We start from the raw sequence: 14,548 nt of genomic DNA on the forward strand, positions 1-14,548 counted from the left end.
CAAATCAGCCCATAAGTTGGCTTGATGGCGAACTTTCAGAGCGAGTGGGAGCACTTGGCACAGGCAGAAGTAAGACATTTCTGAGGAAAGTAACGTCTCATGAGAGCAGCCAAGTGAATGAAGACCCTTCTCTTCTCAGATGTTTGGGACAGCCACAGAGCAGTTGTCGTGCAGAGTATATCAGTAACACATTTGTTCATTCCTTCATTTAAGTTGAGGAATCAAAGGGAGAAATTATTCAATATGCCCTCATCCTAGTCACTGATATTTGTCCTTTGTATAATGTTATGAAAAATTTCAACAGGAAAGAACTTCAGTATCCTCACAAGTAAGGATTTGTTTTAAATATCCATGCCATCTTGGAAGGTAAAGGATAGTGCAAAATTTTAGTCTTGCCAAGGTGACAACAGATAACTCAAGAAAGAAATGATTTAAAAATTGTTCAAGATGTTTGCACATAAATTAAAATTTTTTGAGAATTCCATACGTGGTTACTATATTTATATTATTTCTAATTCTCTCCCTTCTGCAACTCTTCCAGTATTCACCCATGGACAGTAATTTTTAAAAATTAAACTCTTAAAGAAACAGTCTTTTCTAGCCCTTACCGTTTTTTCCAAAACACAATGCCTAGCATGTATCCAAATATCATAAGACATGCAAAGATGCAAAGTCAAAACAACAAAAAGAGACTCAATCAGGAGAAAATAAAATACTACGAGCAGCTGCCAATTCACTCCAAATTATCATATACACATTGGAAAGATGTAATGATGAAAAAAGGGAAAATTTCAAATGAGAAGGATTATATGGAATCTGAGAAGAGTATAAGGTGTGAAATGAAAATTATTTGGATAGAACAACTGCACAGTGGACACGAGAGAAGACTGTAACAAGGAACCTAAAGACCAGTCAAGGGAAGTTATCCAGACAGATACAGAGAAGCAATAAGACTGAGGACACTAAGCAGATCTTCAGTGTTTAGTGGAACAGCCTGAAGTGATCAAATAACATATGACATCAGCCTTAGAGACAGAGGAGAGAAAAAATGGGGCAGAAAGTATTCAGTGAAGTATTAGCTAAAAGTTTGACAATTTTTATCAAAACCAGCAAACCACTGACAAGAAGTTCAACAAACCTCCAGCAAGAATAAATATCAAGGAACTCACACCTGATCTAAAAACTTTTAAAATATAAATAATTTTAAATACAGTTAGCAAAAAGTGAAAGCTGATTTTTCATCACTAAAAAAGAAGAATTAAGAAAATCAAAACAGTGAAAGCACATTTAAAATGTGAAATAGTTGTCAACGTAAAATTCTAAGCCAAAGAATTTCATTCAAAAATTTTTTCTTATAAATGAAAGAAGAATTTTTGTTAATATACCTGCAATACAAAGAATGTAGAAGGAAATGCTTCAAATTCAAAGGAAATAATACCAGATGGAAGCCTGGGTCTACCCTAATGGATATAGAGCACCAGGAAAATTAAATATGTAGGCTAATATTAGAAATTATTTTTGTTTTGTGTTTGTACACACTTGTTCCATTCTTTCTCTCCATATAAACACAAAAACATACTCACTATTCACTTATAAACTATCACAAGCACTGTAAACTTTTTTTTTTTTTTTTTAAGTGATCCCAGCACTCAGGAGGCAGAGGCAGGCAGATCTCTCTGTGATAAAGACCAGCCTGGTCTCTATAGTGAGTTTCAGGCCTACTGGGGCTACAGAGAGACCCTATCTGAAAACAAACAAACAAACAAACAAAAAACAAAAATTCAACGTTGGGGCTGGAGAGATGTCTCAGAAGTTAAGAGTACTGGTTGCTCTTTAGAGGACCGACATTCAGTTCCTGGCACCCACATGACAGCTATCAAATGTCAGTAACTCTAGTTCTAGGGAATCTGACATCCCCTTCTGAACTTTGTAGGCTTTGCACACATGGGTACACTTACAACCAAGCAGGCAAAACACATAAAAAAATAGGTGTGCAAAACATTGGTGATAAATTTTTGTGGAGATACATAACTTGAGTAAACTAAGATAACATGATAAAATAATACAACAGGTATTCAGAAATAAAAAGAAAATAATATGATTATAATTCTTAAAAAATATAAATGGATTTAAGTTATAGAAACTAGGTTTTCTCACCTGAAAGGAATTAAATCACATATGGATTACAATAATAATTACTTGGGTAGGGGGAATTCAACTAGACAGACACTGAATAACACAATTCTAAGTAACTTGCGTGCTAAAAGTGATGTCAAGAGGGAAATCAGATTTTAAAATATAATTAAAATTAAAACACAAATAGCAAAATTTATAAGATGTAGCTATATCAGTGTTAAGAAGGAAATTTATAGCTCTAAAATGTCTATTGGAAAAGCAGAAAAATCTGAACTCCATGAAATAAGCTTCTTCAAAAACGGAAATAAAAGATCAAATGAAGCTTAACATAAGCAGAAGAAACAGAAACAATAAAGATCTAATCAGTAAGCTAGAAAACAAAGACAAAGAATATTAGCAAAGCAGAGGCTGTTGCTTTGAGAAAAGTCTTTAAAATTTTCACTATTAGGAAGGGGAGTGCTGACAGTCTACAGGCAGATGAGTAATTTAGGGGGGATTTTCTCATAAAGCGTACATATGCTTAACTTATAACACAGTTCTTTCTTCCTTAGGCAATTTATCATATATAAATCATGTCCCAAATTATATTTGGAAGGGTACTTTGGTAACAAGTTTACTCATGATTAGTCCAAACATGAATGAATCTATAAACTTGGTATTATACTTCAATAATCTACTGCTCAGCAGCAAAAGCTAACAAGCCACTAAGTGAAAGAGGTCACACGGGTTATGATGAGAAAATCAGAAGAATGCTTGTCTGGGATCTTGCAGGAACTTTCTGAGGTAGATTTAAAAATTTTATAACTTTTGGTGTTCGGTAAGTTTAGAGATTTTTCAAAATACTTATTATTGATAATCTGTAATTCTACTCAGTATTTATTATACTTTGACTAAAATATATATTATTTCTGAAAAAAACTCAATGGATTATTAAACTGCATTCACCCATAATTTTAAGAATGTGAAAGAAGGAATCTACCTTGAATTGGGAGTAACTGGATATAGCTAAAGGTGTGGTCTCCCTTATGGAGAAATCAAGCTGTTACCAACCTAGAAGCTTCATCCCCACCGGCTTGCGTTCATAGTGCTGAAATATTCTATGCATGCTACTAGAAGATAAAAATTTAAAACAGTCTAGCCTAGCTAGACATAGCAGAAGAAACCTTGCAAGCTATAATAATGGCTGACCTGGCAAGATATGCCTACTGGCACAATAGTGGCATGAATGTAGTGGGGTAACCAGACACGTTCTGATTGGATTTAAAACCTGTTCCGTAAGATGGAACTCATGGCTGGTACCATTTACTGGGCTAAAAACCTGAGGCTGGCTAGGTCATAAATACTAGAGGAGAACTGAATAGTATTATTCTGCTAAATGGGCATAGCATTAAATTGCTCCTGAAGTTCATATCTTTATACCTATAGAGTAGCGCACCTTTCACCCCACAAGTGGTAAGTTTCTGTGATGGTAAGAATGAGTGAATCCCATAGGTTCCAAGGATTTGGACACTTGGTCCCTGATTCATGGCACTGTTTAGTGAGGGTCATGGAACCTTTAGGAGATGTGGCCATGGTGGAGGAAGCACATCATTTGGAGTTGGGCTTGAAGAATTCTTAAGCTTTGCACGATGTCCTGTGTTGCTTTGCTTCCCATGTCTACTTGAAGATGTGAGTACTCAGCTTTCTGCTTCAGCTACCTCCTGAACAATTCCTCCCCACCATGATGAACTCTTGACTTTCTGAAACAATAAGGCAAATAAACTCTTCTACAAGTTACCTTGTTTGTGGTATTTTATTACAGGAACAGAAAAGTAACTAATAGTTTCCCTTTGCAGTAAATGGTGATTAATACAGAGACCTGCAATTGGTCAGAATGCAGAGCATAAGAGACTGTGGCTGCTCCACTGTAAATCAGACATCTGTATAACACCCCTGCTCTCAAGGCTCAGGGATCATCCACAAAATGGGGTGGGAAATTTTTAAGAACCAGAGTTAGTAGCAAAAGAGTATTTACTAGACTTGACAGGACTTTAGCATGTAAGAACTTGCAGTAGTGGCTGTGCCTGCAAGCACAAGACCTGCACCAGATCAAGGCAGTCAAAAACCCAGCAAGGATAGGGGGAGGTCATGGATAGGATAGGGTCATGAAGTTCCACCCCTGTCTGATTATTGGCTGTTGAGGGAAGGACAATTTTCTTTAGAGATGTGGCCCCTAAGAGGCTGTCCATGTTCCAGGAAATGGGTGCTGGTGCTCTAAGCAGCACTAAGTGGACTCAGTGGGTTTAATAAAGAAGTACATGAAGGTAGGAGGGCAAAGTGGTGGGGAGGTTAGGGAGGGATAGGAGGAAAGGAAACTAGGGGTGGATTTGATCAAAACACGTATACTTGTGTGAAATTCTCAAACAATTTTTTAAAGTGGATTTCTTATAAACAATACAAGTGTAGTCACAAAGCTTCCCACATCTCAGTCCCCAGAATCTCACATTTCCTTAAATGACCAGAATGTTTGCAGATGTGATTAAGGTTAAAGATCTTGACATGGGAAGATTATCCTGCAATATCCAGGTTACAGCAGCTCATGTTGGCTTTCTGTTTCTATTTATTATACTACCTCTCACTTCAACCTCCCCACAGTCCCTGGAAACCACCATTCTTCTCTACTCTCTGCTTTTTTGAGTTTGACTGCACTTTATTCCACATACAAAAGGAATCATGCAGCTTTTATTATTCTCTGAATTATTTCACAAAACGCAAAATAGTTTTCTTTTGTTTTTTTTTCCCCCTAAGGCTGAATGAAATTCTAGTGTGTGTGTGTGTGTGTGTGTGTGTGTGTGTGTGTGTGTTCACATATCCTTCATCCATTAATCTGTCTATGAATATTTGAGTTGCTTCTATATCTAGATATTAATTAAATAAGAATCTCAAAGACTTGTTTTCTTATATTCATTGAAGCATGATCTAGATAATGCTAGATAGTTCATTTAGGAAAATAAGTAACCTAGAACCAAAATTGTTGGGTACATGGTAGTTCTGTTTTTAATTTTTGAGGAACATTCTTATTGTTTTCCATAAAGACTTGTGTTGAATCTATGTGTTGTTTGGAACTGTATATATAGTTTAATAATGCTAATTCTTTAAACTCATGAGCTGCAGCAGGTATCCAAACATTGACTGTCTTTCAAAGAAAGCATTCTCAGGCTCACTGCCAGTAACCTGACAAGTAAACAAGTTGTTTGAACTTGCCAGCTCTTATCAGCTGTCCTTCAATATCATGCTAATGGAGATTTTTGCCATGGAAGGCAGACTTGTTTGGTGACATCACTTCAAAATCACTAACTCTGGCTTCTATCTAGTATAAAGTACACTGTAATATATACACTTTAAAATTTCTTTTAGCCAAAATGTAGTCTAAACAGCATGCTTCAGTAAAATACATGATTAGATATATTATAAGCGAAATGTAGGATATCAAAATCAAAAAGAAGATATGAAAGTCAATCAGAGAGAAAAGATAGGAAATATAAAATATGATCGTTAACTCCCAGTTAAACTCCTCCTTGTCAAACCAGAACAAGGAAAGCGTGAAGAATCTTTCACTTAGACGAGAGAAACTGTCAATTGTGAACTGTGCACTTAGGAGTCTATACTTCAAGAAAGAGGGAAAAAAGGCATCCAAGATAAGGAAACACCAAGAAATCATCAGTGAAAACACTTCTCATTCTACTGGGAAGAAAAATAATGCCAGAATGGAGGATTAGGAAACACACAAAAATGGTGTACATGGAAAAAGGTGAAAAAGTGAGTAGATTATAGAATCATGAATGAATTGAACTCCTGAATTAAAATACATTGTCATGGTGGAAATAGATCCAGCTACATTGTGTTTGGACGTGACAGGTGTAGTATAGAATAATGAGAAAGTTTTAAAGTAAAAGCATAGTCAATAATAAAGCAGGTAAATATTAGGAAAAGAAAGCAAGCTATGTCTGAAAAGATATAATCATAAATTTCTATATCTAATAACAGCTTCAAAATATATAAAGCATATACTAACAGCCTTATAAGGATAACCAAAAAAGCCTATCACTATACTGGAAAGCTTGCTCCTTGTGTCTTAAGCAGCCCTCATGGAACTCTACACAGATCATATAACAAAAAATGGATGGTGAAGGAAACAGTTAGTCATGTTAGCCAGACATGCCTTCAGTCCTGCACTCAAAAGGCCGAGGCAGAATAATTACTAGTTTGAGGTCAACCTGGGCTACACAGTGACTTCCAGGCCAACTTGGACTAAAGTGTAAAAACCATTCTCAAATAAACAAATAAACAAAAAAACAAAAAAGAAAGAAACAAGAGGTATATATTTAACAGTATAAGAAATAGACTTAAGACTTAAATGTAAAAGTCATGTCTTAATAAAGAAAATATAGGAGAGTATTTTTGTAATTGCAAAGCTCAAAAGCACATTTTAACCAAGACACAAAAGAGAAAAAGCCAGGAAAACAACAATTTCTTTTTGAAATATTTGTTATTCAACAAGCGACACAAGTTACCTCAAGAAGAAATGTAATATACTTAAATGTGGTAGAGTACCAATACACAGAGTATTTTTTAAATTTACTAAAAATTAATTGGAAATAGAAAAATGGGTTATAGGCATGCAAAATGTTTTGTATTATTAGAAGTCTGAATGGAAAATGAAGCTTAATACCATCCATGGCTTGGGAATGCAAATTGAAACACTTTTAGGATGACTTTATGCCCACAAGATTGACAAGTAGCTTAAGATCTGAGATGGGAAGGCAGGGCCTTTGTGTGGGCTTACGGTAGTAGACATGGCTTTGGAGTCTGTTTTCTACATGGTGTCTTTTAAAAAAATGGTTGATTGATTTTATGTGCATGAGTGTTTTGCCTGCATGTATGTATGTGCACCACTGGAGTTCCTGGTGCTCTGGGAGTCCAGAAGAAGGTGTAAGAGCTCAGGTTGTGGTGAACCATTGTGTTGGTGGTGGAAACTGAACCATGTTCTTTGTGAGTTCACCACATGCCCAACCGCTGACCAGCCAGGGCTTATTTTCTACTTCCGCATCACTGTGCTGCTTGAAAATAGAAATTCTCTTAGTGTGTCATTTGACTTTGTGTATTTTTTTCTCCTTGTTTTCTTAGTGCTTGTCCAGTGGATTGCAATTATCACTTTAACATTTAACAATTAAGTTATGACACTGCATTTTCAAATATATCCAAAGGCAGTTTGATTTTTATGGAGCTCCATTCTTGACATCCTTTTTTGTGTTGTTAGTATATAACTTGTATTTTTTACAACGTATACAAATCATAAAGACAGACTTTTAAAATATTTTTATTTATTATTTTATGTGTATGAGTGTATTGCCTGCATGTGTGTAAGTGCACCCATGCTGTCCAGTGCACACAGGGGTCAGAAGTGTGGGATCCCCTGCACCTGGAGTTATGGACAGTTGTTAGCCACCATGTGGGTGCTGGGAATCAAACTTAGGTCCTCTGAAAGAGAAGTCAGGGCTCTTAACTGCGAGCCATCTCTCCAGTCCCACAAGGACATATTTTTAATATTGCTTTACATAGTCATCATTTAAGAGAAAAAGAGTATCTTCAGTACTTCCTTTTCCATGTGCATTTCTTTATTATTATTTTTTTAAATTTTATGTGTATGAGTGTCTTGTCTGCATGTAGGTAGGTACACCCACACCATGCAATGCCAGTGGAGATCAGAAGAGGGTGTTAGATGCCCTGGAACTGGACTTACAGATGGTTGTTAGCTGCCACGAGGGTGTTGGGAATTAAACCTGGGTCCTCTGCAAGAACAATCGGTGCCCTTAACTGCTGAGCCAACTCTCCAGCCCTTCCATGTGCATTTCTAATCTAGCTTTCCTGCCTTCATGAGATCAGAGGTCTCTCGCAGTTCTTCCTCATCTCTCAGTTGGGCACCTTCTTGAACAAAACTATTAATTATTTTCTGTTTTCCAAGATAAATTAATAGCATCTCAAAAGAAGTAATATTATACTAAGGTATTGATTTTCTGAGATAATGGGTAAAACGTGAGAATTGAATAACAATGAAGAAAATGACAAAAAAATGTTATTTTTTTCTATTAATATTTCCTAAGTGTTACTTACCAGTGTCCTAAAAGAAGGTTGCCCATGTCCCTCTTTGATCAGAATAAGGAGAGCCCACAAGCCATGAGCAACAATGCTCCTGGCCAGCAGGCATATTAGCCTGATCACTGGCCCCTAAGACAGGTGGACATGAAGTAGGTTTCTGGTTGGCTAGGGGTACCCACACATGGCTCTGTCTCATTATGTGTATTCTTCATTGTGTCTCCAAATCATTTGTGGTTTTGCTTTTCCTGCTTGGCTTTCCTGTAAGCTCCCCAAATTATCAACCATCAGGGGCTCAACTCTGGGTTTCAGCATGGATTCAGTGCCTGTCATGGGGATGCCTAGCTTGGATTTTCTTTCTTTTTTTTTCCCTTTATTCTTGACAATCAGAAAGATAAATGAATTCCAAAATCAGAAATGTTCACCAAAGTTTGCAAATATTTACTATTGTGTATACCTTAGGTGCATAATGGAGATCCCAATCTACTTTTTCATTTGAAAACAGCTCAGTGTCATTTTGGATAACCTTCAACATTTTCAGACCTACTGGGTGGCACATGGGGAAACCAGTCCAGAGAAGCTACATGATGCTCCATAAATGGTGCAGGACTAAAGTGACAGAGAGTGGGCCAACATTTCATGATCCCGAGTCTTTTTCTCTATTCTTTTTACTTTGTTCTACAACCATGCCTGCTGATTGTTTAACAAGAGGGAGAAAAAGCATCTGTAAGAATTCTTGCTCTTAATACAAATAGTCCATGTTAGTACAGCTGGTGGTCAGCATGTCCATATGACACTGTGTTGACACTTCATTTGTAACTGGCCATTTTAAATGGCTACCTGCTAAAAATGGAATTAAGTTTGTGTTCCATTCTCTTCATATATAAATTTATTAATTCTGCACACAGTGAGGCTAAGGATAATGAATATTTTCACGATTATAAATATTATCTGTGCATTCTAATTATGATAGCTTTTGAATTATCAATTAAATTTCCTCACATTAAAGTGATTAGGAATTGTGAATGCTAACATAATCCCTTTTGACAGTGAGTGGGGGAAGGGGTATAGCAACCCAGTCTTAAAATCTATAGGCCAGGCAGTTGCTTGCCATGTGAATCCTTTTGAAAATGAGACCCTGAAATATTCTTTTAACATGTCAATTTTCTATAGTACATGACATAACTCAAGCAAGATCAATTGTTCCCAAGATGTTACAGGGGACAATGAAACCTCTCCATGAAGTTGAATCTCTCTGACCCTTTGTCATTTCCAAAGATAAAGTCTAAACATCACTACTACATTCATTAATGACCCTATTAAGCCCCCCATATGAGCAGTTGATGTCCTGAGGCTGAATCTTATCAAATGCAGACAAGCACATTTATTTTAAAGGCAACCTACCTTATCAAAAGTTTATTTCTGTAGATTTTGACTTCTGAGAGAGATGGCAGACTGTAGAGTTTATAGTACAATCCTACATTTTCAATTACAAGTGGAAGATTCAGATATAATTGAATAACAATTAATTTAATGTAAAAAAAAGATCCTAATTAGATTTTATTTTAGATTTTAAAAATTGACAGTGCAGATGTTGCTGGCCATGATATATTTCCCTTAAGCCTCACAATTGCTAAAAATACCAGATCAATCACCATCCAGATCATATTATGAAGTGTGTGAACTAGTGCATTAAAAAGCCATGTTAGCACCAACAAAGTTTATTGGGGTAACTACATTCAAGACACACATGGCATACCTTTAAATAGCACTGTTAAAATACCAAATAAAATGTCAACGTCTGTCAGGTTTCTGGCTTTTATAAATTGTTTAGACTGGGAAACAGGGTTTGAACATTGTTCTTTTCATATGATGGAGAAAAGAAGAGACCATAAAAAGAAAAGAACAATAAAGCACAGCTCATTTTTGAAGTTCTTTCATGGAAAAACACACTCTGGATCATTACCCTCCTAATCAACAATTTCCTTCTTCCTCCCAATCCTTCCGTCTGGTATTTGCATTTCTCCCCCTCCTCTCTCTGGGTGGTATTCTAAGCTTATATATGCTATTCAGTAATCATAGTTTTTAAGTCACTTCAGAAGAGAACCTTGGGATAGCATGACAGATTTATACATATATATATATTATGCTGTACCAAAGCTGTTCTCACCATTTCTATGCTCTTACAAGCATACCAGTGTGCCCTGACTACAGAACATTCTGGAGAGGAAAGCGGCCCTCGAAGCAGGACAGCATCCCCCTACATACAGAGGGCACAGAGGAGTTATGCTCACACCTCCCTGGCCATCTCCTTGCCCTCCTCCCTCTACCTCCTTTCTTTTATTTCCACACCACACTCCCCACAATTCCCAAACAACAACATCTCTGTTTCAGCTTCTTCTCTGGATTTCCCACACTTAATGAAACCCAGACCTCACCTTCAGCTCTCCTGAGGCCACTTTGGAAGCCAGCTCGATGACACAGCCAACAGCCATGCGTGCAGCACCGGACGAGTGCAGCTCATTCCAAATGGTGTCACTGTCCACCTGAGCAAACAGTTGGTAGAGTTCGAAGGAGAGAACAAGAAAAGAGAAGGGAGAGAAGAAGGGGGAGGAAGTTGAGGGAGAGGGGAAGGGAGAGAGAAAGCAAATCTGTGAGGAAGGGCTGGCAGGGTAACAGCCTATGTACAATAACATTAGTCTTCCGTCTTGGCCAGCTGAAGAGGCCTTCTGGACATGGCTGTGCTCACCCTTCTCTGCACTGACTTCTCCTCCAATGGAAACACATTCCTGCCATGCCTCACTGCCATTCCCTGTTTAGATTTCTCATTACAAACAGCATTACATAGGCCGGATCTGGCTTAGGTACAGGCCTGCTAAAAACCAGGCCCCAGCAGTAGGCAGAGTAAAAACCAAGAGCACTTAGTTATACATAAAAATCGGATTTGCAAGTGCTGGAAAGGGAAAATTCAAATACCTCTCTGACTGCAGGTTTACCGGGAGCCAAAGACAATTTTTAGGCAGGTAGCAGTAGCAGGCGGGCATTGAGATGGAAGTAGCAGCCACAGCTCGGGTTCTCCAAGGAAGTGGAAAGGATGTGTGGTCCTCACACTTAACATATCAGCAAGAGCAAAGCGCAAGGAGGAATCTGATCTTCCAAGAAGCGGCTTAATTTTTCTAATAGTCAGTACAGCTTTGAAGCTGCTTTCAGTGCACACTTCTGTACGTATCCGTGTATAAATGATGCTTCTGTACTTGAGCATTATCATCAAAGCATTCCCTAACATTCTGGAACCCCTTTATAAAATGTCCTTTGCTCTTTTTCATACATACAATAAGAACATATATGTTAAGAACGTTAAATGTATGCTGCACATTTCATGTATAAAATAGTTCAAAATATAAACATGTTAGCATAGGATGACAGGCAGTTCCAATCTTAAAGCACATGAATCACCTGAAGTGTCAGGAAATGAAATTAATTGTCTGTGAACATAAATAACAAGCTTGTCTGAATGGGCCAAAGAGGGAATATTCTGTATAAACAAAGTTTTTTTATTTAAAAAATTGAAAATTAGACCCAATCATACAGAAAACATAAAATAAAAAATAAAACTAAGACATATTTGTAAAGTACTGACCGGTTCCTGAGAAATTTCACATGTCTATTCTTTGTCTCATGCAGTCATTATTGACTTAAATCATGACAAGTTGTCAGTAATAGAAACAAAAGCATTTCAAGCTACTGTTCTCGGGGAGTATTTGTCACACAGGTTTTCAATGGCTGCATGAGGTTCTGACCCTCATCCAAATGACTTTGACCCCCATTCAAACAAGTAGTTATCAACAAGGAACAAAAAATAATGAATGAGATCCATAAGCAGATAACTACACAGAAAAACATGAATAGAAAAATAGATAATAAGTCACCTAAACAGTAGGATAGCATTGAAGAGAGAAGCTTCTAGAGTTAATCCGTTAGGCTGAAATCATGACTTCTTTATTAAACCTGAGTGACACTGAGTCATTAATTAATTAGATTCTCTGTGCCCTGGCTTGCTTACCCGTGAACATAACTTTTCAAAGTACCATCTGCATATGATTTGGCAAAGGTTAAATAAGGACATAATGAGTGAAGGTTAGTTATTTTCATTTCAGCTACTGTTACACCTGTTTTATAACACCAAGCCCACAGTAGAGGGCTAAGATCTGTCTCTTGAGTCCAATGTGCCTCAGGGGGACTTCTCCACTGACTCTAAAGCCCTCATATAGACTTCCAAGAGGTCAGCAAAGTCTTCAAAGCAGACTCTGGAAGGAACCTGTGCTTTTTAAGAACAGTCAGCCCACATCAGAATCAGTATAGTTCAGTTATAGCAACACTGCCCAAGAGGGAAGAGCAATGCACAGGAACTTCTTCCTCCTCCACTCACCAATCTTATTGATGAGTATGTGAGTGTGTGTGTGTGTGTGTGTGTGTGTGTGTGTGTGTTAGCGGTCAACAGTACACAGGTCAAAGGGGAGATTTGACTTAAGAGAAAGGAAATATAAAAAGAAAGACATTCAAAATAATATTTGCACCAATATGAATGCAAATTCCAAATTTATGGTACAGGAAGATTTTTTACAATTTCTTTACATCTCAAAAACTGTGCTTTGGCTAGTTGTGGCCAATGTTCACTGCTTTCTGTTGTACGAGGAAGCGTCACTGTTCAGAGTTGAGAGATGCAATAGTATTCTCTCTATCCACTGTTCCACTGTGTTCTGTGGGCCTTAGGAGTAGATTCCAGTGTTAAAAGTAAGAGACTGCAGTGTATGAGTCAGTGGACAGGACTCCTATGTTAAACTTTACCCACCCAGAGTTCAGGGATTATTGTGAAAGAGGGGGTGGAGAAATTGTAAGACCCAGGGGAGGAGGTACATGACCATAAATCGAGTCTTACAGACTCCTGGAACCTTGCTTGTATGAACTTAGAGCAACGGTGACAGCATGCACAAGACCCATGCAAACTCAATCAGACAAAAACCAGCATAGAACTGGGGAAATGGGCAGGAGGCCACAACTTTGGAGACGAACTATTGGCAGATGACCACCACTGGTTGAAGGAGAGTTGATATTCTTTAAGGGGGTGATGTTAGATAGGTTGATCAGGCTCCAGTGGATGAATTCACACCTAGGGACATCTGGGTGCACAAGCTTGACTCCACAGGCCTTGACATGTATGACAAAATGCATGAAGTCCTGTGGGCAGGCTATGGGAGGGACTAAATAAGATTAACATTTACTGTATGAAATTTACAAAAATTCAATAATATATATTTAAAAATAAACAACTATGTTTGTCCCATATGTATGTTACTGAGTTTTATTCCCTGTTTCCCTAAATGATAGCTCAGAGAATAGACTCTTTAAACTTGTGACAACCAAGCACCTGGCGTTCTGAATAGGGGGTGTATAGGGAATTATGGGAGGAAGAAAAATCTAAACCCATCCCTTTTGGTCCTGAGAGATTAGACAGAAGTAGAGCCAAAAGATGCACTGGAGACAGCAGAAGCCTGGAGCAACATGGGGACAAGTGAAGCAGGCAAATGTTCCAGGTAACTGGACAAAGGGGCCAGTGAGCACGAACTCTGAATTCACATTTGGGACTTTTACAGGGATGTTCATGCTTTACCATCTGATGTAAATCCTGTAGAGTAAGATAAAAAAAATAAATGGACAATTATACTGAAGCATGTCTAAAATGTTCTTCCCATGAGGTGGAAACAGAAGCCCCCAAGTGCTCAGGATCCCCTGAGGCAATGCTGTGGGAGAACCTCTGAAATGGACTAACTACAACTTGAACTAAATGGGGTCTATGACAGAGGATGAGGAGATCCCCCCCGCCCAGCACCACTATGAGTTAAGGTGAGCCTATCAGGCCCAGCAACCCTGCCAAACCTCCAGTTTGCAGAGAACTAAGTATCAGGTGTTAGTCACCAGGTAGCTCAGCTCCAAAGTCAGGAGAAATCAGAACTGCATGAAGATCCAAGGACCCCTTCAGGTCTCCGTCCTTCCTCAGGTACCCAAATGCCATTCTGGAAAATAATCTGAGATCCTAAGCTACTGTTTGCAGAAGTTCAATGCAATCATAAGTGGGTCTTGAACAGAATTTTAAGAAGAGTATTATTAAGGGTGAAATGGGAAAAATGGGGAAACCATGGTGGAAGGGTTAGACAGTGAGATAAACAATGCGCAGCTAGTTTTAAAAAATCCAGAGGAAACCATATTAGGCCAACAA

The 14,548-nt window shown here is 37.9% G+C and overlaps 1 protein-coding gene across 1 annotated transcript in view; it reads right to left on the minus strand.

The window, feature by feature from the left end:
* The window catches only part of Hdac9 (histone deacetylase 9), an 897,356-nt gene that overhangs the window by 187,923 nt on the left and 694,885 nt on the right, over positions 1-14,548 (minus strand). The window contains exon 18 of the mRNA XM_008832701.3: positions 10,710-10,817. Within this exon, the coding sequence (XP_008830923.1) occupies positions 10,710-10,817 (108 nt within the window). The remainder of the gene's footprint in view (positions 1-10,709; positions 10,818-14,548) is intronic.

This window comes from Nannospalax galili, unplaced genomic scaffold, assembly GCF_000622305.1.
Source record: "Nannospalax galili isolate Female #2095 unplaced genomic scaffold, S.galili_v1.0 scaffold450, whole genome shotgun sequence".
Taxonomy (NCBI): Eukaryota; Metazoa; Chordata; class Mammalia; order Rodentia; family Spalacidae; genus Nannospalax; species Nannospalax galili.